General features: G+C 42.5%; 2 protein-coding genes across 4 annotated transcripts in view; one reads left to right on the top strand and one right to left on the bottom strand.

Annotated features, from left to right (window-relative positions):
* Positions 1–893: 893 nt before the first annotated feature.
* LOC117369244 (acyl-coenzyme A synthetase ACSM3, mitochondrial-like) overlaps positions 894–18,103 on the top strand; it is a 168,868-nt gene continuing 151,658 nt past the window's right edge. For 2 of the 3 annotated variants that reach the window (XR_004541104.1, XM_033963510.1), the window contains exon 1: positions 894–996. The gene's annotated coding sequence lies outside the window, so the exon portion shown is untranslated. The remainder of the gene's footprint in view (positions 997–18,103) is intronic. The other variant, XM_033963512.1, reaches the window with a different exon arrangement.
* Positions 11,317–18,103, bottom strand: part of LOC117369243 (uromodulin-like) — a 44,192-nt gene continuing 37,405 nt past the window's right edge. Inside the window, exons 14-15 of the mRNA XM_033963509.1 lie at positions 18,047–18,088; positions 11,317–11,434 (exon numbers count right to left, since the gene is read on the bottom strand). Of these exons, the coding sequence (XP_033819400.1) occupies positions 11,376–11,434; positions 18,047–18,088 (101 nt within the window). The 3' untranslated portion in view covers positions 11,317–11,375. The remainder of the gene's footprint in view (positions 11,435–18,046; positions 18,089–18,103) is intronic.

The following is an 18,103-nucleotide window of genomic DNA, read 5'->3' as shown; positions in this document are numbered from 1 at the left end:
ACATGCTAAACTCATTGTCCTTCATTCTCACTCATTTTGGGATGGGCCACACTTGGCAACTCTGCACTTTGGTCGAGCATCTTCCTACCCACATGTCCAGCAATTTCCTTATGCCTACCCCATGCAGAAGAAAAATACGATAAGCAGAATAGAATCTGTTTTGCTACTTGGGATCTAGCTAGGTATTTGGGACCTGGGTTGGCCACTGTTAGAACAGGATACTGGGCTTGATGGACCTTTAATCTGTCACAGTAAGGCAATTCTTATAGGATAATCAAGCCATTGTGACATCACTGATGAGGTTGGCTCTTAGGCATTGGAGGAATGAGGCATTATGACATCACAATCTCAGCTCTGGAATGTTGCTACTCTTTGGGTTTCTGCCAGGTACTTGGGTTGGTCAGTGTTGGAAGCAGGATACTGGACCTTTGGTCTGTCCCAGTATGGCAATTCTTATGTTCTTTATGTTCATTTATGTGATTAAGTAGGTGCATACATTTCCATAATATTGTAAATGCTGTTCTGTTTATTATATTCTTTTTTTATTCTGTTGTATTAATTTGGAGCATAATTCCCTGGAGTGTATGCATTGTGCTTATCACCAGTGACAGAGGTTACTAAGCTAACAATTGGTTAATGTACGCTTATATATTTTTGAAAATGGTAACTGTGGATCTGTTGGTTCATATGCTCGTAATATGAAACATTAGATAGATAGAGATATATACAGTATATAGGTCCTTCAAGTCAAGGCTGGACAAATCCTGAGCACCAGCTTGTTGCGGTGCCTGAAAACTGGACTTTGACACATTGCATGCAATCCAAAAGTCCTGGCTGTTTTTTCACTGCAAAACTTTCCTTTCAGCTGCACTGTGCAACCACCCAGCTCTCATTTTGAGCAACACGTTCACGGGACAGCAAATTCAACAACCTCTCTGAAGGTGGAAGGGGAGAGAGAGAAGGATATATGAACATATTACACCTTGTTTTCGACAGGTACACTGGCTGCCTCTTGCATTTAGAATTCAGTATAAAGCAGTGATGATTTGTCATCAGTTCTTATACGGTACAATCCCTGAATGTTTTAAGAATATGATGACTCGTGAGCAACTGAAAAGATCATTGCGCTCTGAAAATACGGAAATGCAGTGCTAGAAAACTACTTAAAACACAAATGTTTGTGAATGCATTTCTTTAAGTAGTGATTTTCCCTGTTCACTGGCTTTCCGAAGGATTTGATTATTTGTGTTCGTCTGTTTGATTTGTTGTAAAATTTTATGTATTGTAACATTTTTGCAAACCGTTTTAGCTTAAAACGGTATAGAAAATTTTAAAATAAATAAATAAATAAAATAAGAGAGAAAAAAAAAGGGGGGGGGGTAAACTGGCTGTGCAGAGGTGAGATGATAGAGAAGCAGACTGACAGAATCTGTTGTAATTCTATTGGCTAATATAACTATATATTCAGTACTGTATACAGTACAACCTTGGTTTGCCAGCATAATTCGTTCCAGAAGCATGCACATAAACCAAAACATTCGTATATCAAAGTGAATTGCCCCATAAGAAATAATGGAAACTCAGACGATTCATTCCACAACCCAAAAACTTTAATACAAAATACTGTATGTACTCGTATTGCAAGACTTTGCTTGTTTAGAACAGTCACTACACTCCTGCAGCGTCAGAGAGAGAAGAACCATCGGCTCAGTTGTGATGTGTGTATACTGTATGTGCTTGTATTGCAAGACATTGCTTGTATATCAAGTTAAAATTAAATAAAATGTTTTGCTTGTCTTGCAAAACACTTGCAAACCAAGTTACTTGCAATCCAAGGTTTTACTGTATATATATTAACGTTTACAATGTTTACCAGTAATTCTTCTTACCATTTTTAATTCTTTCACATATATTCTCAGACAATTGTGAACTCAGACTCTGCCCAAGTCCCTCCCACTTTAGCCTCCCCAAACAGCTGAGCCACTGACCACCTATGACCATGCATGCAGCTAGGGAAAAAGATCATTTCCAAAACAGAGAGGACCCTGGGGGCAACCTGTGCAAAATGAGAAACATATAAACAACTTTTCTGTCCGTTGAAATCCACTAAATCATTCTACAAAGAGAAGCTGTCAGCAGGTCATATCATAAGAGCAACCTGAATGGAACGGCTGTTATAACCCTAATGCGATGGCATGATCACACCAGGGCTCAAAGAAAGCATAAGGTAGATGGTGCTGTGATGAATTGTGGATATGTGTGGGGACAGATATGGGAGGAGGATAAAAAGAGAAAACACAGGCAAAGGGAAAGTTCCTGTGGTGTTATATCTGGAAATTTGATTTTAACTGGGCAGAATGGATGGGCCATTTTATGAGGTTAAATCCAAGATACAGAATTGAAAAACATCTGGCACTGAAAAAGCAGTGAAGAAAGGAACAGGGGGAAAAAACACCACCACAAACACAAATATGCATAAACCAGAGTGGAATTGTCCAAATAAGAATGATGTGCACTAAAAAAGTGTCCTCCAATTCGTCTGGTAATATGAAGATCTTTGTTGTTCAAACACATCATTCTTACTTGGACAATTCCACTCTGGTTTTTGCACTGAAAAAGCAGCATCATGGATTACAGGGTGGGTACATCTTTTTGTCAGACACCCCATAATCCAAGTACTGTTCTGTCTTTGGTCAAAAAATACATGCTAACGCAGGGGTAGGGAACTCCGGTCCTCGAGAGCCGTATTCCAGTCGGGTTTTCAGGATTTCACCAATGAATATGCATTGAAAGCAGTACATTGGGGAAATCCTGAAAACCCAACTGGAATACGGCTCTCGCGGACTGGAGTTCCCTACCCCCTGTGCTAACGGATTCAACCAAGTTCAGTCTCTTTATTAAATTTATGATAAACCAAACCAAGGGGTCCTTTTCCTAAGGCGCGCTAATCGATTTAGTGCGTGCTAAACGCTAACACGTGCATGTTAGTCTATGGATGCGTTAGCGTTTGGCGCGCTCTACATCGATTAGCGTGCCTTAGCAAAAGGATCCCTAAATTAAGCTTGCTTAAGTATCTTATGATAGCTATACTAAGGGCCCCTTGTATAAAGCCACAGCAGCGTTTCCCGCATTGCAAATGTGACACGGCCCGTTCACATCCTAAGGGCTGCGATACATTAGCCTCTCCAGGACTCGCCACCGTGGCTTTGTAAAAGGAGCCCAAAGTAAGTAAGCTAGTATAATTTGGGATGGAATTCATTTTATATAAAATTAATTCAGGTACAGTGCTAATCATACAGCGCCGTCCTCTGGGTTTACAGGCTCATTTTTCAGAAATTAATATTGCAGAAACAGAAAATTGGAAAGTGACAAGAGATGACTATGAGAAAATAGTAAAATCAAAACCCAATTGGATCAAAAAGTGCTCAGAGAATTGAGCGATGTCCTGGCGAAACCGTTGGCTGAGCTATTCAATCTCTCCCTAAGTAAGGGGAAAGTTCCCCTGGACTGGAAATTAGCTAATGTCGTTCCTCTGCATAAAAAGGGTTGCAGGGCAGAGGCTGCGAATTATAGACCGGTGAGTCTCACATCAATAGTGTGCAAACTCATGGAAACACTAATTAAAAGCAAATTGGACACGATCTTGAATGAAGGGAATCTTCGGGATCCCAGTCAGCATGGATTCACCAAGGGTAGGTCCTGCCAATCCAATCTCATCAGCTTCTTTGACTGGGTAACAAGAAAGTTGGACTTGGGAGAGTCTTTGGACGTCGTGTACCTGGACTTCAGTAAAGCTTTTGACAGTGTCCCACACCGCAGGCTGCTAAGCAAGATGGAATCGGTGGGGTTAGGAGAGACACTAACTGCATGGGTCAATGATTGGCTGAGTGGCAGACTTCAGAGGGTGGTGGTTAATGGTACCCTCTCTAAAACATCGGAGGTGACCAGTGGAGTGTCGCAGGACTCGGTCCTGGGTCCACTCCTTTTCAACATATTCATAGGGGATCTGACTCAAGGGCTTCAAGGTAAAATAACATTATTCACCTATGACGCCAAACTATGTAATATAGTAAGTGAATGCAGTTTACAGAATTATATGGCGCAGGACCTGCTTACATAGAAAAGTTTGTCCTCAACCTGGCAGCTAGGCTTCAATGCTAAGAAATGTAAGGTCATGCACCTGGGAAGCGGAAATCCATGCAGGACGTACTTCTTGAATGGAGAAACTTTAACTAGGACTTCAGCAGAACGAGATTTAGGAGTAATCATCAGTGCAGACATGAAACCTGGGGAGTACATAAGAATAGCCTTACTGGGCAGACCAATGGTCCATCTAGCCCAGTAACCTGTCCTCATGGTGGCCAATCCAGGTCACTAGTGCCAATCAAGTGGAGAAGGCTTCATCTAAGGCAAGGCAGATATTGGGTTGTATCAATAGAAGTTTCGTCAGCCGAAAGCCTGAAGTCATAATGCCGTTGTACAGGGCCATGGTGAGACCTCATCTGGAGTACTGTGTGCAATTCTGGAGGCCACATTACAGTAAAGATGTGCGCAGAATTGAATCCGTTCAACGGACGGCCACCAGGATGATCTCGGGGCTCAAGGGTCTCTCATACGAAGAGAGACTGAACAAATTGCAGCTCTACACTCTTGAGGAACGTAGGGAGAGGGGAGACATGATCGAAACATTAAGTACCTCACGGGACGTGTCGAAGTGGAAGATGATATTTTCTTTCTCAAGGGACCCTCGGCCACAAGAGGGCACCCGCTCAAACTCAGGGGCGGAAAATTTCATGGCGACACCAGAAAGTATTTCTTCACAGAGAGAGTGGTTGATCATTGGAACAAGCTTCCAGTGCAGGTGATCGAGGCAGACAGCGTGCCAGACTTTAAGAGTAAATGGGATACCCATGTGGGATCCCTACGAGGGTCAAGATAAGGAAATTGGGTCATTAGGGCATAGACAGGGGGTGGGTAAGCAGAGTGGGCAGACTTGATGGGCTGGAGCCCTTTTCTGCTGTCATCTTCTATGTTTCTATGTTTAAAAAAAGCTGGCATGAAACAAATATGCTCTTTCTCATTCTACCACCCTAGTGAGCCTAATGTGTTAAAGGGGCAGTTTTCAAAGGCTTTTTTTTTAATTATTTCTTTATTGCAATTTTAACATAACTTCATAAGAGATCTCTTGTTCAGGCAAAACAGAAAGAAATTTTTTTTTCCAAGAAACTAAGGGGTCTTTTCATTAAGGCGCACTAACTGCCAAGATGCCCATAGAACAGACACAGGCAACTCCTGTCCTCGAGGGCCGGAATCCAATCGGGTTTTCAGGATTTCCTCAATGAATAGCCATGAGATCTATTTGCATGCACTGCTTTCAATGCATATTCATTGGGGAAATCCTGAAAACCCAATTGGATTCTGGCCCTCGAGGACCGGAGTTTCCCATGTCTGCCATAGAATATAATGGATGCTCTAGCATTTGGCGCGCCTCAATAAAAGGACCCCTAGTACATTTATCCATTAAATAGAACAACTTAAATCTTTCTTAGACCAGAATTACAGAAGAGGAAAACACCAAAAGTAAGGAGCAACTCAAATATAGCAAAATTACAAAGGAATAGGCTTAACAGTCATTAAAAAAGCAGCCCTTATTTTTTCTCTTTATGACTATCATAAGATCTTTAAGTCCAGGAACGCTCAGAGTTGTTCTGGCATTTAAAAAAAAAAGACATATTTCACCCCTAAACATTGAATTATACATTTGCATGGAGATGCCAAAAGAAAAGTTGCTCCAAGAGTTAACGTCTCAGATCTCATCGTGTGTTCCTTGTGGCGTCGCGGAAAATCCACACATTATTCGAGGAGCGTGTGTCACAGTGCTTGGAGCTGCAGACTCAGCACCCTGGGGTTGTGGGTTCAAACCCTGCGCGGGCTCCCTGTGACCCTGGGCAAGTCACTTAATCCTCCATAGACCCAGGTACTTTAGATATATATTATTGTTAGGATGCTTTATATCTCATTTACTCTATTCTTTATTTTTCCTTTCTATTACTTGCTAATTTGTTTGTCCTTAGGTACTTTAGTTAGATTGTGAGCCTTCGGGACAGTAAGGGAATTTCAAAGTACCAATTCTTTATTCATTTATCTTATTTTATTATACTCTTCAATGTATATTTCTCTGTAAACCGCTTAGAACTTAACGGATTTAGCGGTATATAAGAAATAAATTACATTACATATATTGTGAGCCCACTGGGACAGATAGGGTAAAAGCATGAGTACCTGATTGTAAAACCGCTTAAATAACCTTGATAGCTGGTATATAAAAACCTAATAAACTTGAGACTATTTTCCCATAGAATAACATTTGAGAGTTATGAAAAAATAATCTTGCAATACATTATAGAGGCATAATCAAAAGAAACGTCTAAGTCAGTTTTTCGCTTACATCGCTAGTCACCCAATGTCGGCTAAATAAAATGTCCGTCCCCGAAAAATACGTCCAAAATATTTATTTTTTTCAAGAATCGTCTAACTCTATGTCCAGCCGTTTGATTGCCCAGACTGCTAAGTCGTCTACCTTTATACCCCATTCTCGTCCAAAAATTCATCCAAGTCAAAAATGCCCAGAACAAGACCTTTTGCACCAAAGTAGTGGGGTACCTTAAAGGGCACTGCTGTGAACTTCACAAAAAGGGTGCCACATACACATCTTAGCACAACCACCTTATAGGTCATGGTGAGCCCCCCAAAACACCCCAGAACCTACTAGACCCACCTGTCTACCACCCCAATAGCCCTTATGGCTGCAGGTGCCACTTATATGGCAGTACATAAGGGTTTTGGGGGTGCACGTTTCACCATGAATGCAGTGGTTACAGTGGCTTATGGGCCTGGGCCCTCCTCTCCCCTCCAGACCACTTAAGCCACCTCTGTGCAGTTCTACTAGGCTTTCCTATGCCAGGCTGCCAGGTGCTGATGTTCTGGAGGTAGATATGTGACATTTTTATTATGATTTTTATGGCGGGGGGGGGGGTCAGTGATCACTGGGGGAGGGCGTAGGGGTCTGTACTTTGCCCCTGCAGTAGTTATCTGGTCACTTTGGATACCTTCTTGTGACGTAGACTGGTTTTAGATAGCCTAAGTCACGTCCAAGTTCCATCTAGGCAGTTTTGTTAAGCTTTCGGTTATACATGCAGTACGACTAAGGGCTCCTTTTATCAAGCCGCGCTAGCGGTTTAACACACATAATAGCGCGCGTTAAACCACCGGCTGCGCTAGCCGCTACCGCCTCCTCTTGAGAAGGCGGTAGTTTTTGGCCAGCGCGGGGGTTAACGCGTGATGAAAAGGAGCAGCACTGGGATTTGATCTCACCACCTCTGGGTGCTGCCAGTAAGCCACACCTTCCTCTGGTGGGGAAAGGGTGTTGTACCACATACTATAAATTAGTCACCTAAACATCGCCCTCCCTCAATATGGCTAATTGTACACAGTTTCACAAGGTTAGTTGCTTTATGAGGAGGTGTTTCTAGAAGCAGCTTTTAAGAACTAGTGCACGGTCTGTAGGTGGCCTTAGTCACGCTGGGGTGAACCGTTTTCAAAGCCATTTACTGTATGCTAGAGAATGACACGGTGACAAAATTAATCACCGTTCCCGTCCCTGCGGATAACCGCGGGAAATAATCCCATGTCATTTTCCAGTGTCTATTTCAACCTCAGTCCTTCTACACCAGCATTCTTCAAAGCAAAGCTTGCGGGTCAGTGGTTGTGGCCATTCATACTCTGATTCTTATGTGAGCCAAGGATAAAGAAGCCATTGTGACATCACTGATGTGATTGGCTCTTAGGCACTGGTGGAATGAGGCATTATGACATCACAATATCTGCTCTGGATACCAGAGACTGTCATTCTGTAGTGTCTGTTTCAACCTCAGTCCTTCTACACCAGCATTCTTCAAAGCAAAGCTTGCGGGTCAGTGGTTGTGGCCATTCATACTCTGATTCTTCCTTCTCTCCTTAAAGAATGACATGAAGATGGTTTCCCGCGGGTACGGGAACGGTGATGAATTTTGTCACCGTGTCATTCTCTTACTGTATGCAGAAAAATAGTTATTCTAAGGTCAACACCCTCAATGTGCTAAAAGCAAGTGGTCACAGATGCTTTGATCGTGCAGCAATTTTCAAAGTGAAATGAAGGACGAGCATTGTTGAAACACCTTGCAAATTGCACCGAAACAGACAGATCAGAAATCGCCCCTTGAGACGTGGAGAGATATTGTGGCAGTGCGGGAAACAGAGCAGTCCGCAGGACCACAGGTTAAAAATGATTATGAGAAGCTTTTTCCATATACAAATACTGGTAGACAGTAGTATTTCAGAAAAAAAACAAAAACCAATGAGCTGACCCAGAAAGTTTCTTTGCCTGCAGGTATGTCAAAATGTTGCACGCTTGCAGAAGTTTCTGTGTACAGAGATTGCCAAATCAGGTGAAAACGATTTTTCAGTGTCATAGCAAGTTTACTCATTGGATTAGCAAAGGTTGCGATAGTGCAGGGAAGGAAACGGAGGAAGTCAGCAGGGTTATGGGAGCAATTAAGACAATTAGGGAAAGAGAATGGGGAAGGGATCTGGTAATCCGCATTTCTGTGGTACAATCAAAGCAGTTTACATATTATATACGGTTACTTTTTCTGTCCCTAGTGGGTTCTAAGAATCCAGAAATTGCAGCTATTTTTTTTTTTAATGTGTCAGATTCTTCTTGAATTATGTTAACATCTCTTATCTCCCAAACAGTCTTAGTAATTAAATCAGGAGCATTAAAATCACATTCAGAATTCATCTATAATAATAAAACTCTAAGCGTGCATGCGCACTCTTGCCACGTGTTCCCTGAGATCTGATCTGTCGGGCTGTGGCGGTAGGAGTGCGCATGCACGACAGACAAGCACTGCTCTCCACCTCGCAGCTGCAGAAACGGCCCCACACTCGCGGCTCGCCTTTGGTCCGGAGCCGGCAAAGAAGAGCTCTCCCCAATCGGAAAAGGTACAGCACAGATCGGGAGGGAGGCTGCAGCGGCCTTCCTATTTCAGTGGCCGCATGTGGCGTACGCCATTACCCGGCCACCCTGGATCGCCATCTCGGCAATGGTGGCACGGATGGAGGAGCGAGCGAGGCTGGGGAGGGGGGGGGAGTGGCGAACGGAAGGTTCAAATCCGCCCCTTTGCCTCTGAAGTTGATTTTCAGCAGGGGAGGGGGAGGGGAAGCGGATGGTCAGGGACCTGGCTGTTCAGTCTGTGCGGCCTCCGTCAGGCGTGGGAAAGTAGCTGCCAACGGTAAGCCCAAACGGAGGCTTCAAAACCGCCCCTCTGAAGGTGATTTCCGCAGGGGGAGGGGAAACGGATGGTCAGGACCATAAACTAGACATCTATGAGAATGATGATAGCGGCCAGTAGTCACAGCGCAAGTCATGAAAAGGTCACTTAGTGGATTAGCGAGGTGAGAGGCGCTTGGGGCGGGGGCGCCCCTCCCCTGCCACTTGCACGCACCCTTCCCTCGTACTTCGTTAACGTTTGCGGCATGAGCAGTAAACCCAACCTGCTACTCACGCCAGTGTCGGTTCTTCCTCTGATGTCACTTCCTAGGTGCGGGTCCAGGAAGTGACATCAGAGGAAGAGCCAACGCTGGTGCGAGCAGCAGGTTGGGGTTGCTGCTCGCACCGCAAACATTAACGAGGTACAGGGGAAGGGAAGTGGCGCACATGCATGGTAGTGGGGGCGGAGAGGAGGACGGGTGCTGGCAGCCCCACGAAGACAGCGCCCGGGATGAACTGCCCCCACCTTTACTACATCAGTGAGGTCACTGTATCTGTTAGCAACCTTGCTCATTCTAAATGTTTACGTTTTATTAACATTTGATATCCCACTTAAGCATGTTACAGATCTAAGCGGTTTACAATAAAATACAGGTATTTAGAACTTCCTTATCTGTCCCGAAGGCTCACAATCTAGTTAAAGTACCTGAGTAAACAATTATTAAAATAGAAAAGAATTAACAAAATTTCAAGAATTGTGAGGGAAAGGCATAATTCAAATAAGAAAAAAAAAAGAAATAAAAATAATAAAATTAAAAATATACAAATAATGAACCTAAAGCACTAGTGTGTTGACAACTTCTTAAGAAAAGACTAGTTTGAGAATGATTTCACATCAAAATAAAGCCCAACTTGTATATAACCTGAAAGATCTATATATGGTAGGTGTGTGTGTCAGAATGCATGTGCGTAATATGAATACACAAAAAGGAAAAAAAAAAAATGCAGGAATGGTGTACAAGATGCCAAGTCTTTAATCAACAAGCATAGATATGAACAAAAAAAGTTTGTATCCAACATATGGTCCAAGAAGTCGATGAACCGGGACTCACTTTCGCTTTGATTCTGCATTACAACGGAGCTTCCTCAGCTCGCTCAGTTGCCAAAAAACCACCATTTCCAGTTGGTACCCCAGTATGTGATTCTAGGACCCCTGAGGAAGGAGTGTTTCTTCGAAACACGGACCATGTCGGGTCCCAGCTCATCTACTTCTTGGACTATATCTAATCTTCTATTTGTGCGTCGCTCATACCTATACAACAGGTGTGTCAAAGTCCTTCCTCGAGGGCCGCAATCCAGTCGGGTTTTCAGGATTTCCCCAATGAATATGCATAAGATCTATTTGCATGCACTGCTTTCATTCATGCTCATATTCATTGGGGAAATCCTGAAAACCCAACTGGATTGCGGCCCTCGAAGAGGGACTTTGACACCCCTGATATACAGGCTCAAAGAGAGGTGAGGAGAGGTGGATAGGTAGGAGGGACAGGAAGGGGAGAGAAACAGAGGGGATAGAGGAGGAAGGGAGGAAGGGAAAGGGAGAGAAGAGAGGGTAAAGGAGATTAAGTATCGAACAGATGGGTTTTCAGTTTTCTTTGGAAGATGATGTGGCAAGGTTCATTTCTGGTCTTTTCTGTAAGGTCATTCCAAGTTTTGGCTCCTAGGAAGGTAAGAATGGAGTGGAAAACTCGTTTATAGTGAAGATCTTTAGTGGATGGGAGACTTAGTAGCATCCGGTTGAGGGTTCTGCGGGAAGTAGACCTTGCTATATGTTGGATACAAACTGTTTTTTGTTCATATCTATGTTTATTGAATAAAGACTTGGCATCTTGTACACCATTCCTGCTGGGTTTTCTTTTTTGTTCGTTGATCGACAGATCACTGCAGTTTCGTTGGATTTTTTTGCTTGTGTTTGCCTTTCATAACAGGAATACAATCACATTACTGTTGAATGATATGTGCATTCAGTTCGGCTTTTCTTTGAAGACGTGGTCAGATTAGAGAATTATCCAGTGGCCACAGCGATAATGGCAGGTAGAAGGAGTGTCCAGGGTGCACATATTCCTGAAATTAAAAAAAAACAAAACTTGGGGTAAAACCAGGACATCCTACAGCGAGCAGCAGAATCATCTCTTTATGTTCTTCTGACACAGTTTCTGAAACCTTCTTTGCTTTATTCAAAACAAGAACGCGGTTTCGTAAAAGGGGAGGGGGGTAGAACTGACAATAAAAGACACTCTGTCATTGGATCACCTGATTTGTTTTGCCTGGCTGTTGCACTATTTATTGTTTCATTTTGTTGGTGTTGTATTTTATGGGGTGTTTGGGGTTTCTTCTTTCTCTTTTTAACTGTGGGTGTGTAAATGCAGAAAACCTATTTGCAATGTTCAGAACAACGTGCATTTTTATTAATTCTGACCTGGACTTTTTTTTTTATTTTTTTAGAAGAGCAGATACAACATTGGACAAGTGAAATTAAGTCTTGAGTGTAAGCTCTCTGGAGAGGGGGGATAGGGAAGTTTCCATCTACTTTTTATTTATTTACCGCTATCCCTCCCCCTCACACACTTTTTACAAAACCATAGCACGGTTTTTAGCGCCGTCCATGGCGGTAACAGCTCCAACGCTCAGAGGAATTCTATGAGCGTCGGAGCTGTAAAAGGTTGGGGGGTTATTTTCTTACAGCCCACTTAAAACCTAAGCAGCTTCCAATAGTAACACGTACATGAAAAAAATACACGCAAACAAATATCAAAAGGCAAGTGCTGCATCATATCGGTTCTCCTGCCCTCCCAATGATAATTAGCGGCGCAGCGAGGATGAGAGGCTCCCCCGCCCTAATCTCCACACCCGCTCCTTCCCCGATCACCCCTGCCATTCCTCTAGTTGTTCACCGCCGCATGTAACAAGTCCAACGCGCTCCTCGCGACCACGTCGGATCTCCCTCTGACATCACTTCCTGTGCGCGGCACCCGGAAGTGACGTTAGCATGAGAGCTGACGCAGTTGCGAGGAGCACGTTGAAGTGGTAGCTCATGGCCATGAACTAGAGATGCGGGGGAAGGAAAAGGGGTGCACAGATGGCGAGAGGAAGAGTGGGAAGGGGCAGAGAGGAGGAGGGATGCCGGGGACCCCACCAAGATGGCGCCTGGGGCGCACCGCCCCTCTTACTACCCCACTGAGGGAAGAATGTTAGGATTGCAACATCAATGATATCTGTGGCTGCAATAAAAATAATTACCAAAAGGAAAAAATTTGATCATGTGACTCCCCTCCTTAAGGAAAAGCATTGGTTACCTATACATCATAGAATTACATATAAAATATCATTTACTGACACACAAAAGTTTAACAAACAAAGTTTCTGCATTCTTAGAAAGGCTTTTAATCCCTTATATCCCCACAAAATCTTTAAGATCTGAAGAAAAATCTCTCCTCTTAGTCCCTTCACTAAGGGCTCCTTTTACTAAGCTGCGATAGCGTTTTTAGCGCACGCAGAATATTAGCGAGCGCTAATCCCGCGCTAGGTGGCTAGAACTAACGCCAGCTCAATGGTGGCATTAGCGTCTAGCACACGTGCTAAAACCGCTAGCGCAGCTTAGTAAAAGGAGCCCTAAGACTCATTTATTCAAGGAGGGACACGATCTTTTCTGTCGCGGCCCCTCAAATTTGGAATTCGCTCCCAATCAATATAAGGGAAGAAAAATGACTTAGTAAGTTCAAAGGTCTCCTGAATAGCTGGCTTTTTAAGGACGCCTTTAACCGGATTATTTGAATTCTATATAATCAGGATATTCTTTAGCGGACTAATAGTGCTGTTAAGTGAAAATTGAGCGGGTGACCTTTTCCCATCCTATTGTTTCATCACCTATGCCCTTTTTATTTTGTTTACAAATTGTATTTGATCTTTTTTTCTTTTTCCCTGTTGTGTTTGGTTGGTCAAAAGTGGTATTAACCGTCTGGTTTAATCAATGTGTTTTTCTTTTTTCCCCTCCCCCCCTGTCCTTCCCCCTCCCCTGTAAAATTCCCCCTCAATTTTTTACTCCTCTTGTAACTCCCCTTCATAGACTCAACTATGTAACCAGCCCCCTAAATTGTAATTTCCCCGTAAATGTCCAGTTTATCTTCTGATGTAATCCGCCTAGAACTGCAAGGTACAGGAGGAATAGAAGTCACTAATGTAATGTAATGTAATTCGCATTGGATTATGGTTTTGTGATCAAATCAAATTTTTAAATAAACTTGAAACTTAGTGTAGAAATATGGAATGCCCTGCCCAGCATCCTGCGATTCTGCATTGGGAGGATGAATTTTAAGAAAATGCTGAAAACGCAATTATTTGCCAATGCTTAGTCCATCTGATAACATCCTCTTTAGATTTCCCTGACGGTAATGTTTGATTTAAAGCCTGTTTGCGTTTCTGAATTGTTGGAATTTGACTTGCTTTGCATGCAAATGTGAATTGGTTTGGCTATCTACTTTGGAATCGATCATTTGATCTGACGTCTTTTGGGTTTTTTTTTTCAATTGGTGAATTTTGTTTTGGCTTAATATACTGACACTTTATATTGGGGGATGTTTATGATTTTACGCATATATTCATATGATCACAGCTATACTCCAATTAGAAATTTTTTTCAATTATAATTGTGCAAAATACATTATTTAAAATATTTGTGAAGTGCTCAGACCAAGAAACCCATATAATAGTGACTGTTCCTGTACTCAGAGAGCCTTCACCAGGTAATATTTGAACTTAAAAGGCTTATAAGAACTTGATTAAAGGGCTCTTTATGAACTCAATAGTGTTTAGATTTTAAGTAACTATTATTCAATATGTAAAGATGAGTTGACACACACTGTTTGTTTGATTTCTTCTTAGTGTCCCTCCCTGACGAAGAGACGAAAACCGGGTCGGAGGGACGGGAATTTAATCAGATAAGAGGAAAAAACATTCAGGATTTTACTGAAGCACTTATATTTTTAGTTTAATAAGTCACCAATGAGAGTCAACATCATTAATTGCTCCCTAATTAAGATAAGTACAACAAGCTGGATATACTTACCAGATAGGTTTTAGATACGCTTTAATATACAGGGAGGGCAGGGGACATGTGAAGGCGATGATGGTCCCCTTGTAAACCTCATTGTAGTGACATCACTATTATATGGGTTTCTTGGTCTGAGCACTTCACAAATATTTTAAATAATATATTTTGCACAATTATAATTGAAAAAAATTTCTAATTGGAGTATAGCTGTGATCATATGAATATATAGCAAATATCGTCACAGATTACAAAGAAAGTTATCTCTTTATTTTGTAGTCAATATGATTTTACGCAGACATATCTACGTTATATGTGGAAATCGTAGGGAAACAAGATTTTATGTCTGTGATATGGAAACCGCATAGTTGTATGTATAGCACATAAGCATTGCCTCTGCTGAGTCAGACCATAGGTCCATCACGCCCAGCAGTCCGCTCCCGCGGTGGCCCCCCAGGTCAATGACCTGTAGTGACCTATTATTCTACTACTCTATTACTTTACAACCTTCAGTACTGTATAGTAACCCTTTAATTGTACCCCTGGATCCCCTTTTCCTTCATGAACTCGTCCAATCCCCTTTTGAACCCCAAAGTCGTACTCTGCTCTACCACCTCCTCTGGAAGCGTATTCCAGGTGTTCACCACCCTCTGCGTGAAGAAGAACTTCCTAGCATTTGTTCTGAACCTATCTCCCTTCAATTTTTTTGAGTGCCCTCTAGTTTTTGTTGCCCCTGCTAGTCTGAAGAATCTGTCCCTCTCTACCTTCACTATACCCTTCATGATCTTATGAGTTTGTATCATATCCCCTCTAAGTCTCCGCTTTTCCAGGGAAAAGAGCCCCAGCTTCTCCAGCCTCTCAGCATATGAGAGGTTTTCCATGCCCTTTATCATTTTTGTCGCTCTTCTCTGGACCATCTCGAGAATCGCCATATCCTTCAGACTGACAGAAATATGTGCGTGAAAAGATGGGTCTTTAAAAGCTTCTTAAACTACCCCACTGTACCGCATAGACAAAGGTATCTAGGCATCTCGTTCCTTCAAGAAGGACCTGCTGTGAAAGAAGGTCATTTCCTTGTATCAGCATGACACATCATGGTAAATGTCCTAAACGGTTTTTAAAAAATAGGAATACATAAGTCCCTATTATCATAAACTTCACTGGCTGCCCCTTGAGGCTAGAGTGTTATTTAAATTCTCTTGTCTCTGTTTGAAATCAATCTTTGGTCTGGCCCCTATGTACCTGGTCTCCCACTTCAATTTGGGTTGCACTATCAGGCCCACACGTAAAATCCACATATTTACTCACCCAACAATAAAGGCCTGCCGTTACAAAAGATTCCTGGACAGAACTCTAGCCTTCCAGGCACGTAAATTGAACGACTGGCTGGGTAACATTATCATGCTCTCCTCATCCTATCAAGGTTTTAGAAAATTAGTAAAAACGAAACTGTTCAACTGATTTATCACCTAAGAATTGTTGTTCATTATCTCTTATATTCTGTATACTGAATTCATAGCTATGTCGCTGACTGTCCAGCTCTTCTTATTAGTACTTGCTTCAATGTACTTGTATTCATTGATTCTATTTTGTAACTTATCGCTGACTGTCCAGCTCCTCTTATTATAAACCGCTTCGAACTACCATGGCTTTGGCGGTATATAAGAAATAAAATTATTATTATTATTACATAATTGCATCTTGCCTCAGTCTTAAGTGTTGCTTTGAAAAATATGTGCATTAAATAACCCAGAACATTTGTGCATGAAAGAACTGCATAACTGTGTGTCGCGGCACGCCAGGCAGGGAGGAGAGTCATCCGCGCTGGCCGACTGCCTACAAGACGTGCCTCGCACAGAGAGAAGCACGTACTGTAGGCAGTCATCCAGCACGGATGGCTCTCCTCCTCGTAGGTGTCTCTCTGAACCTCGGATCCCTCCACCAAGGCGGGTCACAGCCAGATGGACTTTCGCACATGTGCAAACGTTGACATAATGATGAACTAATTTTATCTTTCTTTGAACTAATTTTATCTTTCTTTCTACAATTTTATTGAAGTAACTTTTTTATCCTCCCTTTCCTTATGTATCCTCCTTACTTGTCTCTTTAACTTTTATACAAATTGTAATTCCTACCCATCTCCTCCCTTATGTTCCTAGTTTTGTCAAATTTGTCAATAGTTGTGTTAGTCTTAGTTTTTTTATTTATTGTATTATCCCCCTTACTTTGTAATTTTATTAACATGTACATCGCTTAGAATTTAGATTAAGCGATTAATCAAATTATTATTAAACTTGAAACTTGAAACATGACACACAGGTGCGTGACATCATCACGTCTACGACTACGCACTTCTGGGTGCCTTCCGGTCAGGGCGTTGGGTTTAGTGTGCCGCCGGCCGGAAAGTCTGCGAGACACGGATCTAAGCACTCATAAATTCTTTAGGGTAATTTTCAAAGCAGCAGCCTATGAATACAGCCTGAGACAAATAGACTTGCTTTCAGGGCCATTGTCAAAAACCACTTGTGACACCTTACACCAGGGGTGCTCAACGTTGGGTTTTCACGATTTCCCCAATGAATATATGAAAGTATACCAAAAAGTAAAGACAAAATATAATTAACATCTTTAATAGAAGTAACTTTGAGCAATTGAACGTATCACTTTTCCGCATAGTCACGATGCATTTGTTGTATCATTCAACTAGCTTCTGCATTCCTGCGGAGAAGATTGGTTTTCCTGCTCCAGAAGCTAGGTGAGCACCGCTTCCTTTACCTCATCATGCTTCGTCTTTGCTCTCCGGGTCACAGTGATGCACCCATGTCTCGTCGCCGACAACAATTCTTTCCAGAATGCTCGGATCTTCTTCGCACCATCTCAGGAACTGGGTCGCAACTTCCACACGCTGTTGCTTGTGAAGATCAGTGAGTTGTTTGGGAACCCATCGTGCACAGACTTTCCTGTATCCCAAGTCATTATGCATTATTGCAAATGCAGATCCATAGCTGATATCTAAGTTAGCATCCAACTGAGACACCATTATCCGTTGGTCTTCTCTAATCAAGGCATCTGTCCTGTCAATGTGCACGATGTTGATGGGCGATCAGAGCAACCTTCACTGGTTTCACCTGTTCTTCCTGCTTTAAAATTTTTTACCCATTTATAAACCTTTCGTTGATTCATGGTGCTATGTCCATACAGAGTCAAGATCTGATGGTGAATTTCCACAGGTTTTACTCCCTCTGCTCAAAGAAAGTGCACTATTGCACATTGTCCTTCGATGGTGCAGTCTTGCAATGGAGAGTCCATGTTTCTGACCTCATGGCTGCCACACGACTAAAGGTCAAGCTCTGCACTGGGCGTGGACGAACTATCCAACAGGCAATGTACGAATACATATGTTGCATTTTGCTAGCTCTATTCTGGTTATCGCATAATTTAAAAATTGCCTTTAGTTGTTGATTTGCCCCCTACGTGAGATCCATTTGCATGCAATGCCTCCATTTTAAGCAAATAGATCTCATGCATACTCATTGTGGAAATCCTGAAAACCCAACTGGGTTGTGGCCCTCAAGAACCCATGCCAAGCTTATTTTCTCTCTTCTTCTGATGCATGAGAAGAAACTCACCAGAACTGCCAGATTGCAAAGGGAAAGGCGAGGGCCAGACACCTAGAATACAATAGC

The sequence above is a fragment of the Geotrypetes seraphini genome, chromosome 11, assembly GCF_902459505.1.
Source record: "Geotrypetes seraphini chromosome 11, aGeoSer1.1, whole genome shotgun sequence".
Lineage (NCBI taxonomy): Eukaryota > Metazoa > Chordata > Amphibia > Gymnophiona > Dermophiidae > Geotrypetes > Geotrypetes seraphini.
This window is presented reverse-complemented; position numbering and strand designations above follow the sequence as displayed.